This window comes from Solanum stenotomum, chromosome 12 (genome assembly GCF_019186545.1).
Source record: "Solanum stenotomum isolate F172 chromosome 12, ASM1918654v1, whole genome shotgun sequence".
NCBI lineage: Eukaryota > Viridiplantae > Streptophyta > Magnoliopsida > Solanales > Solanaceae > Solanum > Solanum stenotomum.
In genome coordinates this window covers 31,547,821-31,561,849 of record NC_064293.1, presented here as the reverse complement: position 1 = coordinate 31,561,849, position 14,029 = coordinate 31,547,821, and the positions used below count along the sequence as shown (strand labels likewise).

General features: G+C 31.1%; 2 protein-coding genes and 1 non-coding gene across 4 annotated transcripts; 1 reads left to right on the top strand and 2 right to left on the bottom strand.

Moving 5' to 3' along the window:
- Positions 1–229: 229 nt before the first annotated feature.
- On the bottom strand, positions 230–2,845 carry LOC125849276 (myb-related protein 306-like). Its single transcript, XM_049529331.1, has 4 exons — positions 2,645–2,845; positions 2,074–2,203; positions 1,196–1,683; positions 230–624 (listed from the first exon to the last, which is right to left on the bottom strand). Exons 1-4 carry the CDS (start codon positions 2,775–2,777, stop codon positions 362–364), a joined length of 1,014 nt encoding a protein of 337 aa, XP_049385288.1. The 5' UTR covers positions 2,778–2,845; the 3' UTR covers positions 230–361.
- Positions 2,846–8,592: 5,747 nt separating this feature from the next.
- On the top strand, positions 8,593–12,719 carry LOC125849456 (uncharacterized). 2 transcript variants are annotated; one of them, XM_049529540.1, is made up of 6 exons: positions 8,593–9,039; positions 9,135–10,273; positions 11,185–11,247; positions 11,344–11,613; positions 11,742–11,977; positions 12,449–12,719. In XM_049529540.1, exons 1-6 carry the CDS (start codon positions 8,921–8,923, stop codon positions 12,701–12,703), a joined length of 2,082 nt encoding a protein of 693 aa, XP_049385497.1. In that variant the 5' UTR covers positions 8,593–8,920; the 3' UTR covers positions 12,704–12,719. The 2 variants fall into 2 exon arrangements, with proteins under 2 accessions (XP_049385497.1, XP_049385495.1); XM_049529538.1 differs by having other exon boundaries at positions 11,185–11,613.
- A 161-nt stretch (positions 12,720–12,880) lies between these two features.
- On the bottom strand, positions 12,881–12,961 carry TRNAL-CAG (transfer RNA leucine (anticodon CAG)). The gene has a single exon. It is a non-coding gene; the product is annotated as a tRNA-Leu (tRNA).
- Positions 12,962–14,029: the final 1,068 nt, after the last annotated feature.

The following is a 14,029-nucleotide window of genomic DNA, read 5'->3' as shown; positions in this document are numbered from 1 at the left end:
CTAATCAACAAAAAAGAATACGAAAAATTCAAAAAGAACTCATATACGAAACGAAAAAAACTTGTGTAAAAAAAAATTCTCCATAACAATAGAGATGTGAGATTCTATAAGTAACTTAGTACAATCATTAAAATCTATTGAAATGAAATTCAAAAAGAATACAACTTAGTCATGATAAAAACAACTCTAGATTAAGTCTTGGTTGAGCTATATATAGTCAAAATATATGAATGGACTAAATATACATGACTTGTTAAAATCACCACATCAAATAAAACAATTAATGGGAAATCAATCAATCAAACATTCAATTTTTCCAAAATTATTCCATCAAAAGAATCAACCAAAAAAAAAAAAACTTCTAGAAAAGGTGAGGAGTCTCATCAAAAGAGATCAAGGTAGTCAAGTCATTTTTGGGTTGAATACTGAGTGTATTTTCATCAAGCAACCAATTCTCTAAGATAACAGATAGTGGCACTTCCACATCATGTTCATTTTCTTCCCTCTTTATTTCAATTTTAATAGCCTCAGGGGTTGCTGTTTGAGACAACTCATCTGAACTTGATGATTCAAATGACTCCAAACCAAATAGTGACTCAAATGCTTCCATCAACCCCATTCCACCTGTTCAAACAAATAGTAAATCTTTATTTAAATAGTCGATTGAATTTACTGTTTACTTTTTTTTTAGTCAAGATATAATAAATTATACCTATATTATGTATAGATCAATCATACACATTATTATATGAAAAGTACTATAAATCAGCAATGCTAATTATTCAAAATATTTAGTGTTTGAGAGAATCTTAGTTATAGAAAAGTTTTATTGTTACTAAAATCCATTGAAATGTTGCACTGAAAAATATCCAATGGATATTCCATAGATCTTATTGTTAAATCGGTGAGAAAATAAAAATTAATAACGTTTCACATGAAAAAAATTGAAAATAGTATTTCAGTGAGAATCTGCTTTCCACGTACTATATGTTTTCCCAATGAACTAGTTCGGTGGAAAAATCATATTTTATAACAATAAAATGTTTCAGTGATTCGCGATGGAAAAGGTCTATATTTCTAGTAGTGATAAAAACAAAACAAATTGAAAAAAAAATAAAAAGTCATGTGCTCTATGACTTTAATTATGTGACAGTTTAAACTTTTAAATAAGATGATCACGTAATTCAGAACTCACCTTTGCTTTCAGCATTTGGAGTCCCATCACATGAAGATGAATCAGTTGTTGCAATGTTGTTGGATGAAGTTTTTGAATTTTCAGAATTATTTGTGGAAGAAGTACTTGATCCCATCCATCCTTGTAGCAATCTAGCTATATTTTCAGTACTTGATGCATAGGTAGTAGTTGTAGAAGAAACTTGTGGATTTTCTTGTTTAATATAATTGTGTGGGCTTGTTGGATTTTCATGTGACAAAGCATTATGTAAAGCCTTTTTAGCCATGTTAATATCAGCTTGAAGTGTCCTTTCCCATTGTCCCCTTGAAGTTGATGAATTTGAAGATGATAAATGAGTAAGCCCATTTTCTAAAGAAAATAGATCATTTGATCCATGGCATTGATCTAATTGATCAAGCTTCTTCATCTTTTTCTTTAGATGAGTATTCCAATAGTTTTTTATGTCGTTGTCTGTTCTCTCTGGTAGATACGAAGCTATTGCAGCCCATCTGTTCCAAGGTCATAACAAGTCAGAGCGGAGAAATTAGAAATTTCCCTAAATTATTCATATTTTTTACTTAAACAAACAATTTAATTTTCTGACAACAGATTCAAAAGTTTCGAACTTTGTACCAAGTGAAATAAATACTAAAATAAAATTAAAGGAGGTAAGTCGTAACGCGAAATGTTTTACACTAAAGATCAATATGTCAATTGAAGATCTAGAAGTAAAGAGAATAATAGTTGGAATTTTGTTTCAATAGATGATTTCAGGATATTAATGCGTTCAGAATGAGTGTGATCTTATCGTACATACTATACATTTTAATTTTTAAATATTTAGGAGTATGTTTAATGTGTTGAAATTAATTAAAAGAAGTGATTAAGAGCATATATACTTGTTTCCTAAAAGTGCTTGAAGCTGGATAATCATTTTTTCTTCTTGATCTGTGAAGTTACCCCTCTTTATCCCTGGCCTAAGGTAGTTTGTCCATCTTAGCCTGCAGCTCTTGCTACACCTACGCAATCCTGCAAATCAAAAATCACACACATAAATAAAAATAAATCCTCATTAATTAATTAAATACTCTTAGTCAATTTTTTAATTATATATATTAGTGATATCTCACCTAATTAAGAGTGTATTACAAACTATGTAATAATCATAAATAACCTAGTTCTCTTTGGTTCTTATTTTCTTTATGATTGTTAATCAGTAGAACTAGGAGGCATAATGAGTTTGCCTATAAAATCGATTATTTTAGAGGTATATATTGTATGTATCGCATCCTCTTGATTTTTTTTCGGGTGTTTACTTTTTTTTTTATCTAGATCCCCTTTGGTAAAAAATGATTCTGGCTCCGCTACTACCTTCATATAAGGACAAATTCACATATCTAGTGTGTCATTTAAAAATGTAAACATAATATATATAAGTATATAGAGTTAGATAGAAGGAAGAATAGAAACCTGTTTTAGTGGGAAGTGCCCTCCAATTGCCTGGACCATGTTGTTGCACATAAGAGACTAATATTATATCTTCTTCAGGAGTCCATGGTCCTTTCTTCACTCCTACTTTATCACAACAAGGGACTCTACCCATTGAAACACAACTTTTTTTCTTTTTTTTGCCTTGTTTGTGGATTTCAACTTTTTTCTTCTTTTCTTGGAAAAAGCAGAAATAAGTGTCTTAAAAGGGCTAGGGTTTTTATTTTATTTTATTTTATAAAGATTAGTGAAAAGGGTGAGAGTGCATTCAATGGGGACTGAGAAAAAGTCATCAAAACCGCGTGGTATTAAATGTTAACATTTACTTCTGCTTTTAATTAGCAATAGTAGTAGTAGCAACACTTTCTATTCTTTTACAGAAAAGGGTCAAAATTGCCCCTGAATTATGCGAACTACACCACTTATACCCTTCATTACATTTTGGGATCAAAAATACCCTCGTAGTTATCACAGGAGACCAAGAGTTAACACCCTAATTTTTTAGTGACGTGGCAAGCCACATGGGACTAATCCCTCCACCTAAGCATTGCCAACTAAGATTCACTACAAAAGAATTTGACTTTTAGTGGCGACAAAGTCGCCACAAAATCCCAAAATATTGCCACTAAAGGTTATGAGTGATTTTTAGTGGCGACTAAGGCTCCAACAACCATTCGCTAGTAAAACCTATTTTTTCAACAAAAAAATATGATAATTAATTTTCGATTGCGACCTAATTTTCTAAAATAAATAACTTGCAATATTCATATTAAAAACATCCAATATTATTACGAAAAGTAATCAAAATTACTTCTCGATTCAAATCTCCTACTCTATATATATATAATGCATCATTGTACATTTTATACATTTACATATGACATAAAAATAAAACATATAGTGTCTTCAAACTCCTACTTAATCGATATCATATTTGGTTTTTTAAAAACAATGAAGAAAAAAAACACAAAATTAGAATTTAATGTTAAAAACTTTTAGTGACGATTTTCTGGGCTTTTGTGGCGACTGTTGTTGCCGCTAAAGGTCTAGTTCTTTTGTAGTGAATCCTAGTTGGCAACGCTTAGGTGGAAGGATTAGTCCCACGTGGCTTGCCACGTCAACAAAAATTTGGGGTGTTAACTCTTGAGGGTATTTGTGGTCTCTTAGGATAACAGCAGGGGCATTTTTTATCCCAAAATGTAACGAAGGGTATAAATGGTCTATTTCATATAGTTCGGGGCAATTTTGACCCTTTTCCGATTCTTTTACTACACCCCCTGCTTCATCAAGTAAAGCTAGTGGGGGAATCTAATTAGTAACTGTCTCGATTCGAAATTTTGAGTCATGATGATATCTATTACAATTTATTAGTAGGTAAGCCAATTCATATCCGATAACTGGTAAGTAGAGGTGGCAATTTGAGCTCATATTAATGAAATGAGTCCATTTTATTCATATTTAATGACTTGAATCACTCATATTTTAATTGGTTAAATATGAGTTTCAAGCAATTTTAAGAGTCTCTACAAATATGGTCAAAATGGGTTAAATATGGGTATCCATATTGACTCATAATAGATCACTTAGTTTTCACTTCCACTCAAAATTCTTAATTGTGCTAAAAAAATAAAAAAATAAATATTAATTTTCAAACTTAATTGAAAAAATAGATTTTTTTTTTGTTTTTGAAAAATAAAAAAAATTTAGGAGTAGGTTGGTGGAAGGGGGGCGCCCTGGGGGTGGGGGGGGGTGCCCAGGGGAGGGGGTAATTTATTTTTTTTTGAAAAAATAGATTTCTTTTGTTTTTGGAAAATAAAAAAAAAATAGGAGTCGGTTGGTGGAAGGTGGGGGTTCCCGGGGAGGTGGTAATTTTTTTTTAAAAAAAAAACATAATTTTTTTTGTTTTTGGAAAACAAAATAAAATTAGGGGTAGGTTGGTGGAAGGTGTGGGGTGTGAGCGGTGCCCGGGGGAGGGGTTAATTTTTTTTTTGTTTTTGGAAAANGGGGGGGGGGGGGGGGGGGGGGGAGGGTAATTTTTTTTTTCTTTTTAAAAAACAGATTTTTTTAAATGGGTTAGAACCATTTTACCCAAACCATATTTGACCAAATCAATATTTACCCATATTCTATTTGGGTGATTTGTAATCCAAACCATTTTTGCTCAATCCATCCAAATTCGATCCAATCCAACCATTTGCCACCCCTACCGGTAAGGACGAGTAATAGACATATCAGGTAGAAACAATAACCAACAAGAGAAAATTGAAACGATCAAACGAAAGCAACGGAAAATAAAATTAATAGAATATAAACAACTCAAAGTAAAATTATAGATCCAATCCCACAACCACGAATCTGCTCCAAAAGAGACGACTGAACTCAGTGACGGAGCCAAAAATTTATTGAAGGGTGTGTAAAATTAAATACACACTCATAATAGATAGTAACATTTAACTTTTGTACACCAAACAATTTTCCAGCAAAGAGTGTGCACCGTACCGGACTACCCTTCGCCTAAGGTGGCTCCGCCCCTGACTGAACCTCAACATAGGCTAGAACTCGCCTGGGATCCGAAATATCAAGTTGAATCATCCTATTGGCTAAATATTGAATGTCTAAAGCAAAAGGTCGCTCTGAAACTGAAAGAACGCAATAAAAAGAAAATGACCTGGAGGGTCATTATTTGTTAATAAGTGTTTGATTCTCACTTTATAATCCTCTCCTTCGTTTCCCGATCTCAAATCGACTTCAGCCGATTTAGGTCTGCTTCTTGCACTTCATTATATTTTGATTTGTATGAGCATGTTTATGGAGATAATTCAAAGTTAAAGTGTTAAGCTTTCTACTTTAATTTCTAGGATGTAATGATATTGTATAGCATTATCTTTTTTTTATTATAGATCGATTATCAAATCTATGTATTAAAAAAAATGCAAGTCATTTTGTACATTATGGTTGTAGCAAATTTGATTACAAGGCAGTATAGGGGAGTACAAAACATTAATCAGGAGGCAGGACCCTCCACAGTCCATTTAATGAATATGATAAAAGGATAAATACTGAGCATATAACCTTTTAAAATTATTTGGAGTGTTACCCACGACCATATTTAATTAGCATTAATCCTCAAAAAATAATTAATGATGTATAGAGTAAATCCCATTACTTGACAACATTTTACATCCTTGTTACCTTTGATTTAAAGGATTTTTTCACTAAAATTTGGTGTTTTTTTATTTTTGAATTTGCGTCCTTCCGCCATAACAAGTAGAATATGAACCATTATATATATATATATATATATATCATCACTTCAATCTTATTTCTGTGTATATGATTAAAAATAATTGAATTAATTCATACTACCGTTATTCAACAAATATTTAGATTTAAGAAAAAATTAAAAAAAAAAGTAGCTTGATTGTTTTGATAATAACTCAGACACCACTTACAAAATATTATGTGTACGCTACAAATTTATCCTAATTAGTCATTAGATCGAATCGAGCATTTGAAATTGAAATAAATTGAGCAGCGAAATTAGCTAAACATTATTAGTGGTGGTCCATGATTGTGTTGGTGCATCAAATTACAAAAATTGAGATGTCACAACTTGGTAAGCTAGCCACATTTAATTTGCCTTGTCCATCTTTTGCATTCACTATAGCAAATAACAATATATGAAGTAATTGATTGCATCAAACTTATTTTCTTTTTCTGCTTTCATTTTCAGCATCTTCATGTATAGTAATATTTTTAATTAAAGTATGATCGCTCATTGTATGTTTTAGAAAACATACACATTTGTCTGTCTACTTGTTTTGAAATATAATGTGCCCACACAATGACCTCAATAATAAATATTGTGTGCCCCAAGTTTTAGTATTAGATAGTGACTGAGAAGGGTACGTAAGTACAACAACAATCACGGTTAGAAAAACAAGAAATTAATGATGATAAATTTTTGTAGTTGAACAACAAAAATTTTATGCTAATTTTATTATTTAGAGCTAGCTATGGATTAAATTGACTTAACAAAGGATAAGATTTTGTAGCAAACAACAAAAATCTCATTTTAATTCCATTTAGCTATGAATTAGAGAGGGATTATGACAAAATTTATTTAGTTAGGAGTTATTTAGCTACGAATTAATTGAGGATTAATGATAAATTTTATAGCTAATTTGATTATTTGATGTTCTTTAGTAGTGATAATAACAAAGCAATATATTAAGATTTGTCCTGAATTTCCTATTTTATTTGGATTCTTCACAATTGTGTTTTATTTCAAAAATATATATTTGATCAAAAAGTTTTCTGGTTGGAAAAAAGCTCTTTGATATATATATATGTTTATCCTTTTCTTAGAGAAGAAATTTTGGACGTTTATAAATAGAAGATTTTTTATTCTCATACAAGAATATAATAGCATAAAAATGTAGTCATGTAGAGTAGTTGTTTAAAGAGTTGTTTAGAGAGAAATTTGACTAAACTCATACGTAAAGTCCTTTTTTAAATACTTCTTGTCTTCGTTCAAGGTTTGCAATTATTAGATTGCGCATGACGTCCTTATTATTTCAATCCCAACAAGATTCCATAGAGTGGAGTTTGAAGAAGGTAGAATATATGTAGACCTTACAAAACTCTTCGTAGGTTGGGATTTAAATGTAATTATGATAGTTTTTTTTTATTAACAAATCAGTAACTGATTTTTTTTTTCCGATTTGGCTCAATTTGATCTAATTTGTTACAACCCTAATTCCAGGATCTATTCACATGTACCAAGTATATATATGTGGACCTTGAACAATTTTATGTCAATCATTGGGCCTCTCTCACTTTCTCTGGTGATACTCTATAAAACGAATATTAAAAAATGAAGCCCATCTAGACCTATCAGATTGAAAAGAATTCATGTCTAAGAGAATATACTTATAATATATTAACCAAAAAGGCTTTGTGAGATGTGGAGAAGTCTATAAACTTATTGAACCTTCATATATAGTATAAAGTATAATGTTTTTGTTTGAAAAATTCAACTATATTAAAGAGCTCAGGCCAGCCAGTTTGGATTGAATCTGTCACGTAAGCTTATATTTTAGACTTCATATGTTTCACATTCACCAATTAATTATTTTATGTTAAATAGATTGAAATGATGAGCCTTGTGCTTACTTTTGTTATAAGCAACACATATTTTTACGAGGAAAAACAAATAAGTTCAAAATGGATGGCTCATGAGGTGGATTGACTTTTGGTTATATATTTTAATTGTGATTTATTAGTTTCTTGAAAATGGAATAGAATTTAGGGTTTTCAAATTTTGAATAATATATTATTATTTTTAAATAATTCTATAAGGATTGATTCAATCTTGCATGTTCGGTATACTTCTGCATTCAATTGTGAATATGACATCGTGTAAGTTTCATGCATATCTTTGTGACTACACTAGCTACAAGTCTTCATTGGTTCTACGAATGTTCAAAATACTATATATATATAATAATAAAGTAAGATTTGACCTATATATGCTGTAATTTTTTCCTCGGAGGAATGTCTAGCTGGACACCGTAACACCAACATAACTTCCCCCCTGGTGTAGGTTAAATTTACAAAGCGTCAAAAGTTTCATATTCATGCCTTCATGGAATTGAGGGAATTCTTTCACTAGACACAAATTTAAACTTAGTCCGACCGAGTTCCCAACACCAACTTTGAAAAAAAAAAAGAGAGAGTTTTCTTAGTTCTTTATCTTTTGACAAATAATTTGAAAAATGTAATATGACAATTAAAATTAAAAGTAAAAGGAGTGAGTATTAGTTGCCAAATTTCAAGAAACCTATACCATAGTGTCAAAGACACTTGGCTTAAGAAAGAATATGCAACGTAAGCCCCTAATTCCTGGGAAACAAAGAAACGAAGAAGATGTCAACATTCACTTACCCCAATTTTCCCTTCTCTCTCAAAGAAAATATGCAGCAAAAACAGGGACTTCTCAACTGTCAATTCCCCATTATGTGGACATCACAAATTTCTCAAGAATAACATACTCAATTTCCCCTCATTTTCTACTCCTATATCTGTCCAATCCATGAATTTTCACAGTTAGGTTGAATTTCTACGTCCAACTAGTCTTCATTTGCTTGAAAATCTTGAATGGGGTTTGTTGTTTCTTCCCTCTCCGCCTGAATTTTCGTATTGATCAAAATTCCTCTCTAATCTTAATCACACTTCTTCTCCTTTACTTCTCTGAATATGGCTTCTCTTTCTCATTTCCTCTATCAAAATTTGTTTTTGCCGCTGGCAACTGTATTTGCCTTTGTTTCCCTCTATTTGTCTCCTCTGTTCAACTCCATCACCACATTTGTCCACAGGTATTTTAATTATTAGTCGCTACTTGTAAATCAAGATTCAATTTTTTTTTCCAATACCCTTTTTTTTTTTAATTTCATATCTTTGAATCACACAGATTAAGGTGGTGTAAGGCTCCATTAAACAAGAATTCAGGTTTTAAAGATGACTATCAGAGAGTATATGATTTTCCAGAAACAGAGCAGCAGTTGGGTTATGAATCTGATGTTTTTAAGGATGTTTCTGAATTCCCAAATTCAGAGACGAAGGAAACAGAGTTTAATTTTACATTTAAATTCCCAACCTATGAAGAATTTTGTAAAAGCAAGGAAGACAAAGTTGAATTTGTTAGCTCTACATTTAACATCAAATCCCTAACAGAAGCAGAGGTTGTTGAAACAGAGGATTCGAAATTAGTTCATAGTAATATCGAAGCGATAAATGAGGAAGACAAAAAAGGGGATTTGAGTAATTTAGAGTGTGATGAACATGAAATAAATGAGGAAGAAAAAGTGGATTTGTGTAATTTAGAGTATGATAAAGACGAAACGGAGAAAACAGAGGAAATGAATTCCATGAAAGGAGAATCAGATACTCGAAAAGAGCAATTTCTGAAGGAACTAGATTTTACTGATGATTCTCTGTTTCAATCTGAAAAGGATTCTATATCTACTGATTCTGATACTGTATCAATTGGTTTTGATCATATCTGTTATCTGATGAACAAATTAGTCGATTCGTATAGTGATGGATTCTTGACAGATGAAGACTTTGGAGGCGAATTTGAACTTGATAGTGTAAACGATCTTGAAATATCAGAGGAAAATCAAGAATCTGATGCTGATGATAATGATAGTGATATAATGGAAGAGATAAGGAAATTAGAACAAGATCAAGCACCGCAATTTTTATCCGAGGATGATTTTCATGAAAATTCTAACAAGCTATTTGGTGATTCCGAGGACTCTGAAAATGTCGAGTCAAGAAATGGCGATGCAAATAATTTGGAAACGTTATGGGAACAGCAAGAATTGATAGAACAATTAAAGTTGGAACTTAGAAAAGTTAGAGACACGGGACTTCCCACTATTTTGGAAGAATCAGATACGCTAAAATGGGAAGATTTGGAGCCATGGAAGATTGATGAGAAGTTGCAACGCGAAGATTGTATGAGTGAACTTCACAAGTTCTACAAGAGTTATAGAGAAAGAATGCGCAAATTCGACATATTGACGTACCAGAAAATGTATGCAATAGGTCAGTAACAACTCTTCATGCATTACATTATTTTCAAGTTTTCTTCATAATTACCATGAAAAACATCATTCCTTCTCCTTTTGGTGTTCAGGCTAGCTTGAGCGTATTTTTTTTTTTAATTTCATTAGGTAGTTGTTTTCTTATATCATGATAGGTGGTACTTGATAAATTTGATAACCAAAGCTTAAACGTATTAAAAAAATCACTTGTAAGTTTTTGTCTCTTATGATATTTGAACCTTAGTCTCCCATGACTTTAAGCTAGTTCATTGGTTTGGGTAAATTATTGACCGGCAAGTAACTAAAGCTTAGGGCGATAGGAAAATAAAACCGCTTTAGTCTAAACTACAATTTGTCATGATTTTAACTCATCTATCACTAGATCACACCGTTGAATGTTGGAAAGATATCATTCCTTATCGTTGCTTTATTAGTTGGTGAACATATTACAATTGGTTGTTATTCATGGCCATCTTCATATTTCTTTGAAAGTAATTACGTTAAATGAATAGAACAGCTAATCTTTAATCATTCAAAAGTTTATAACCATGATCCATAAAATCTGGTTAGCTCTGCTGTCCAAACTCAGTACAAAATGAAATTTAAAGCATTGAATAAATGATGTATACCAGCAAACAAATGCAGGCACGTGCGAGCGAAAAGATATTACGTCAAAAAATGATTTTTAGTAGCAATTAATTAATAGCAATAGTGACATTGGATCTAATGACAACTAAGTAATGCCTTAATGTGTATATTTATTGCTGCTAATAGTTAATTTTGTTGTAGTCATACTTCCCTATTTTTATTATCCACTATGTGAAAAAAATATTCTTATATAAACATTACACTAATATTTTTACTTTTTGCATTAATCCATTTTTAAAAAGAGATATTTTATAAATTTTACAGGTTATCTACAGAAAGATCCACTAAAAGATCCATTTCAATGTGTGTCAAGGCAAAGACGTTCAGGTCCAAAACTAAAATCTCTTATTTCACAAAATATTAAGCTATTCAAACACAAAAGGCATAATGACAATATTGACCCTATGATAAAGTTTATCAAAGAATTGCAGAGTGATCTTGAAGTGATATATGTTGGACAAATGTGTCTTTCTTGGGAATTTCTACATTGGCAATATGGAAAAGCTTTAAGTTTATGGGATTCTGACCCTCGTGGTACTCATACGTATAATGAAGTTGCTGGAGAATTTCAACAATTTCAAGTACTCATACAAAGATTTATAGAAAATGAACATTTTCAAGGGCCTAGAGTTCAATATTACATCAAGAGTCGATATGATCTTCGTAATCTTCTTCAAGTTCCTCTCATAAGAGGTGAGTGTCTCAAAAGAGTTTTAAGTTGTGTATACTGGAAGTGTAAAAACACGATTAATTGTCAGTCTTATAAGTAACATGGTTTTATATTATCGATACATAAAACGTAAACTCTATTAATTGGGCAGAGGACAAAGACAAAAACAAGGGTAGAGGTAGAGAGAAAGGTGAATATTGCATTACAAGTGACATGTTGGTGGAGATAGTGGAAGAATCAATAAGAATATTTTGGCAATTTGTTAGAGCTGATAGAAATTGCTCAAGCATGATGGTGAAGGGTAAAAATGGAACACAACATCAAGAGCTTACTAAAGACTTGGGAGATTTAGAGCTTTTAATGGAGGTCCAAAAAAGTCTTGGAAAGGTAAATTCTTAGTTTTCAATTGATTCTCCTTCCGTTCGTCCTATTTTAACTGTTACTTTAGCTTTTTTTCATGCTCATTAAGAAAATAATAATTATAAAGTATAGTTTATAAAGTTATCTATTTTTTCTCTCTTAAATATTTTAGGTACTTAAAGTTAAGAGTATACTTGAAATCAATTACTATCAATAGTAAATTTTTAAAGTGACAATTATTTTGACATAGTTTCTTGAGGTGAAACGACAATTAAAATGAGATGTAGGGAGTATTGTCGAGAATGTAACTTAAACTAACCGTGTAAAGAATTTTTACATTATTAATGTATCTTAACATGATGTAATAGATAACTCGACTTATTTTTCGTAAATACTAGTCTCATGGTTATCCGTAAGTGATCTGATAGTGTAAAAAATCATTTATTTTGTCGACTATCGAGGTTAAGGTCATTGTCTTATTATTGTTATGGAATGCAGAAAGAGAAGAAACTCAAAGATGGTTTGAAAGGTGAGTGTTGCATTTTGAAGAGGTTCAAGAAGAACAAAGAAAATGATTCAGATCAAGTGTTGTACTTTTTCTCTCAAGTGGACATGAAATTAGTTACTAGGGTTCTTAATATGTCCAGGCTAACAACAGATCAACTAGTGTGGTGTCACAATAAATTAAGCAGCATTAGTTTTCTGCATAGGAAAATACATGTAGATCCTTCTATTTTGCTCTTCCCTTGTTAATAGTAGTCCTTATTTTTATAGCTTTTTTTTTTGGGTTTATTATGAGCATATGTCATCAAGGTCATATTTTGTAGAAAATGTGATGTTCTTTACTTGAGGTTGTTAGAGTGCCATTTTTCCTAATAAGACAAAACCAAGAGACTACTTGTGTTTGGGAAAAAAAAGTAGTAAAAATATTGTCAAGAATGGGATTTGAACCCATGCCCTTTCGGACCAGTACCTGAAACTGACGCCTTAGACCAACTCGGCCATCTTGACTTTGTAATTTATTATCAACACGTTCTTATAGTATTGTTTCTAGATCTATTAATGTTACTATAAACTAATTAAACCAAGGGAAAAAGGTCTGATATACCCCTCAATTTTGTCATTTGGAGTTGATATGTCCCTCGTTGTGAAAGTGACTCATATATACCCTTACCGTTATACAAACGGCTCACATATACCCATGCCGTTACAAAATGAGCACACATATACCCTTCATTCAACAGAAGTGAAAATATTAGTTTTAAATATATATTTTTGACTTTTAATTTTAAAAAAAATCATGTAGGAGTATATATGATCCTTCTGGCAAAGTTCAAGGTATATTCTAATCTTTTTCATACATAAATTGTTTTTTGACTTCTTTGATTATCATTATTTGAGTTTCTTATTCTTGTTTTATTTGTTTCTTTCATTCCTTAGGGTAAAGAAAAAAATTTAAAACTAATTTTTTTTGTGGCTATATTATAATTTAAAACTATTTTTTCGACAATAGTGTTACTTTAGTTCAATAGTTGTATTTGAAAAAAAAAATTGGGTCATCTATAGTAAATTTTACAAGAAAATTAGTGAAACATAAATAAATTTGACCATCAAAATAATAAATTTAAATTAGTCATTTAAAAAAAAAAATGTGTATGAGGAGGATTGAATATACCCATATGAGATTATATATATTTTTTAAAATAATTAAAATTAATTTTTTCACTTCCGTTAGAGGAAAATGGTATATGCAAGTCATTTGTATAATAGTAGGGGTATATCAACTCTAAATGATAAAATTGAGAGGTATATCATGCATTTTTCCCTTAAATTAATATATACGTAATTTTTATTTATTTACACATTTGATAAATGCAAAAATTGCTTATAAGTCGATATCGATTATAAGTTTGTCACCTCAACTCAACTTAAGTAGACGTTTGGTCATGCGATACCATATCACGATATGAAACTGTGAGATGAAATCAGCGTTTGGACATGCGATTTTACGCTGATTTCATCTCATGATTCCATATCATGAGATGTGATTCCATATTCTCCAAAAATCATGATATGGGA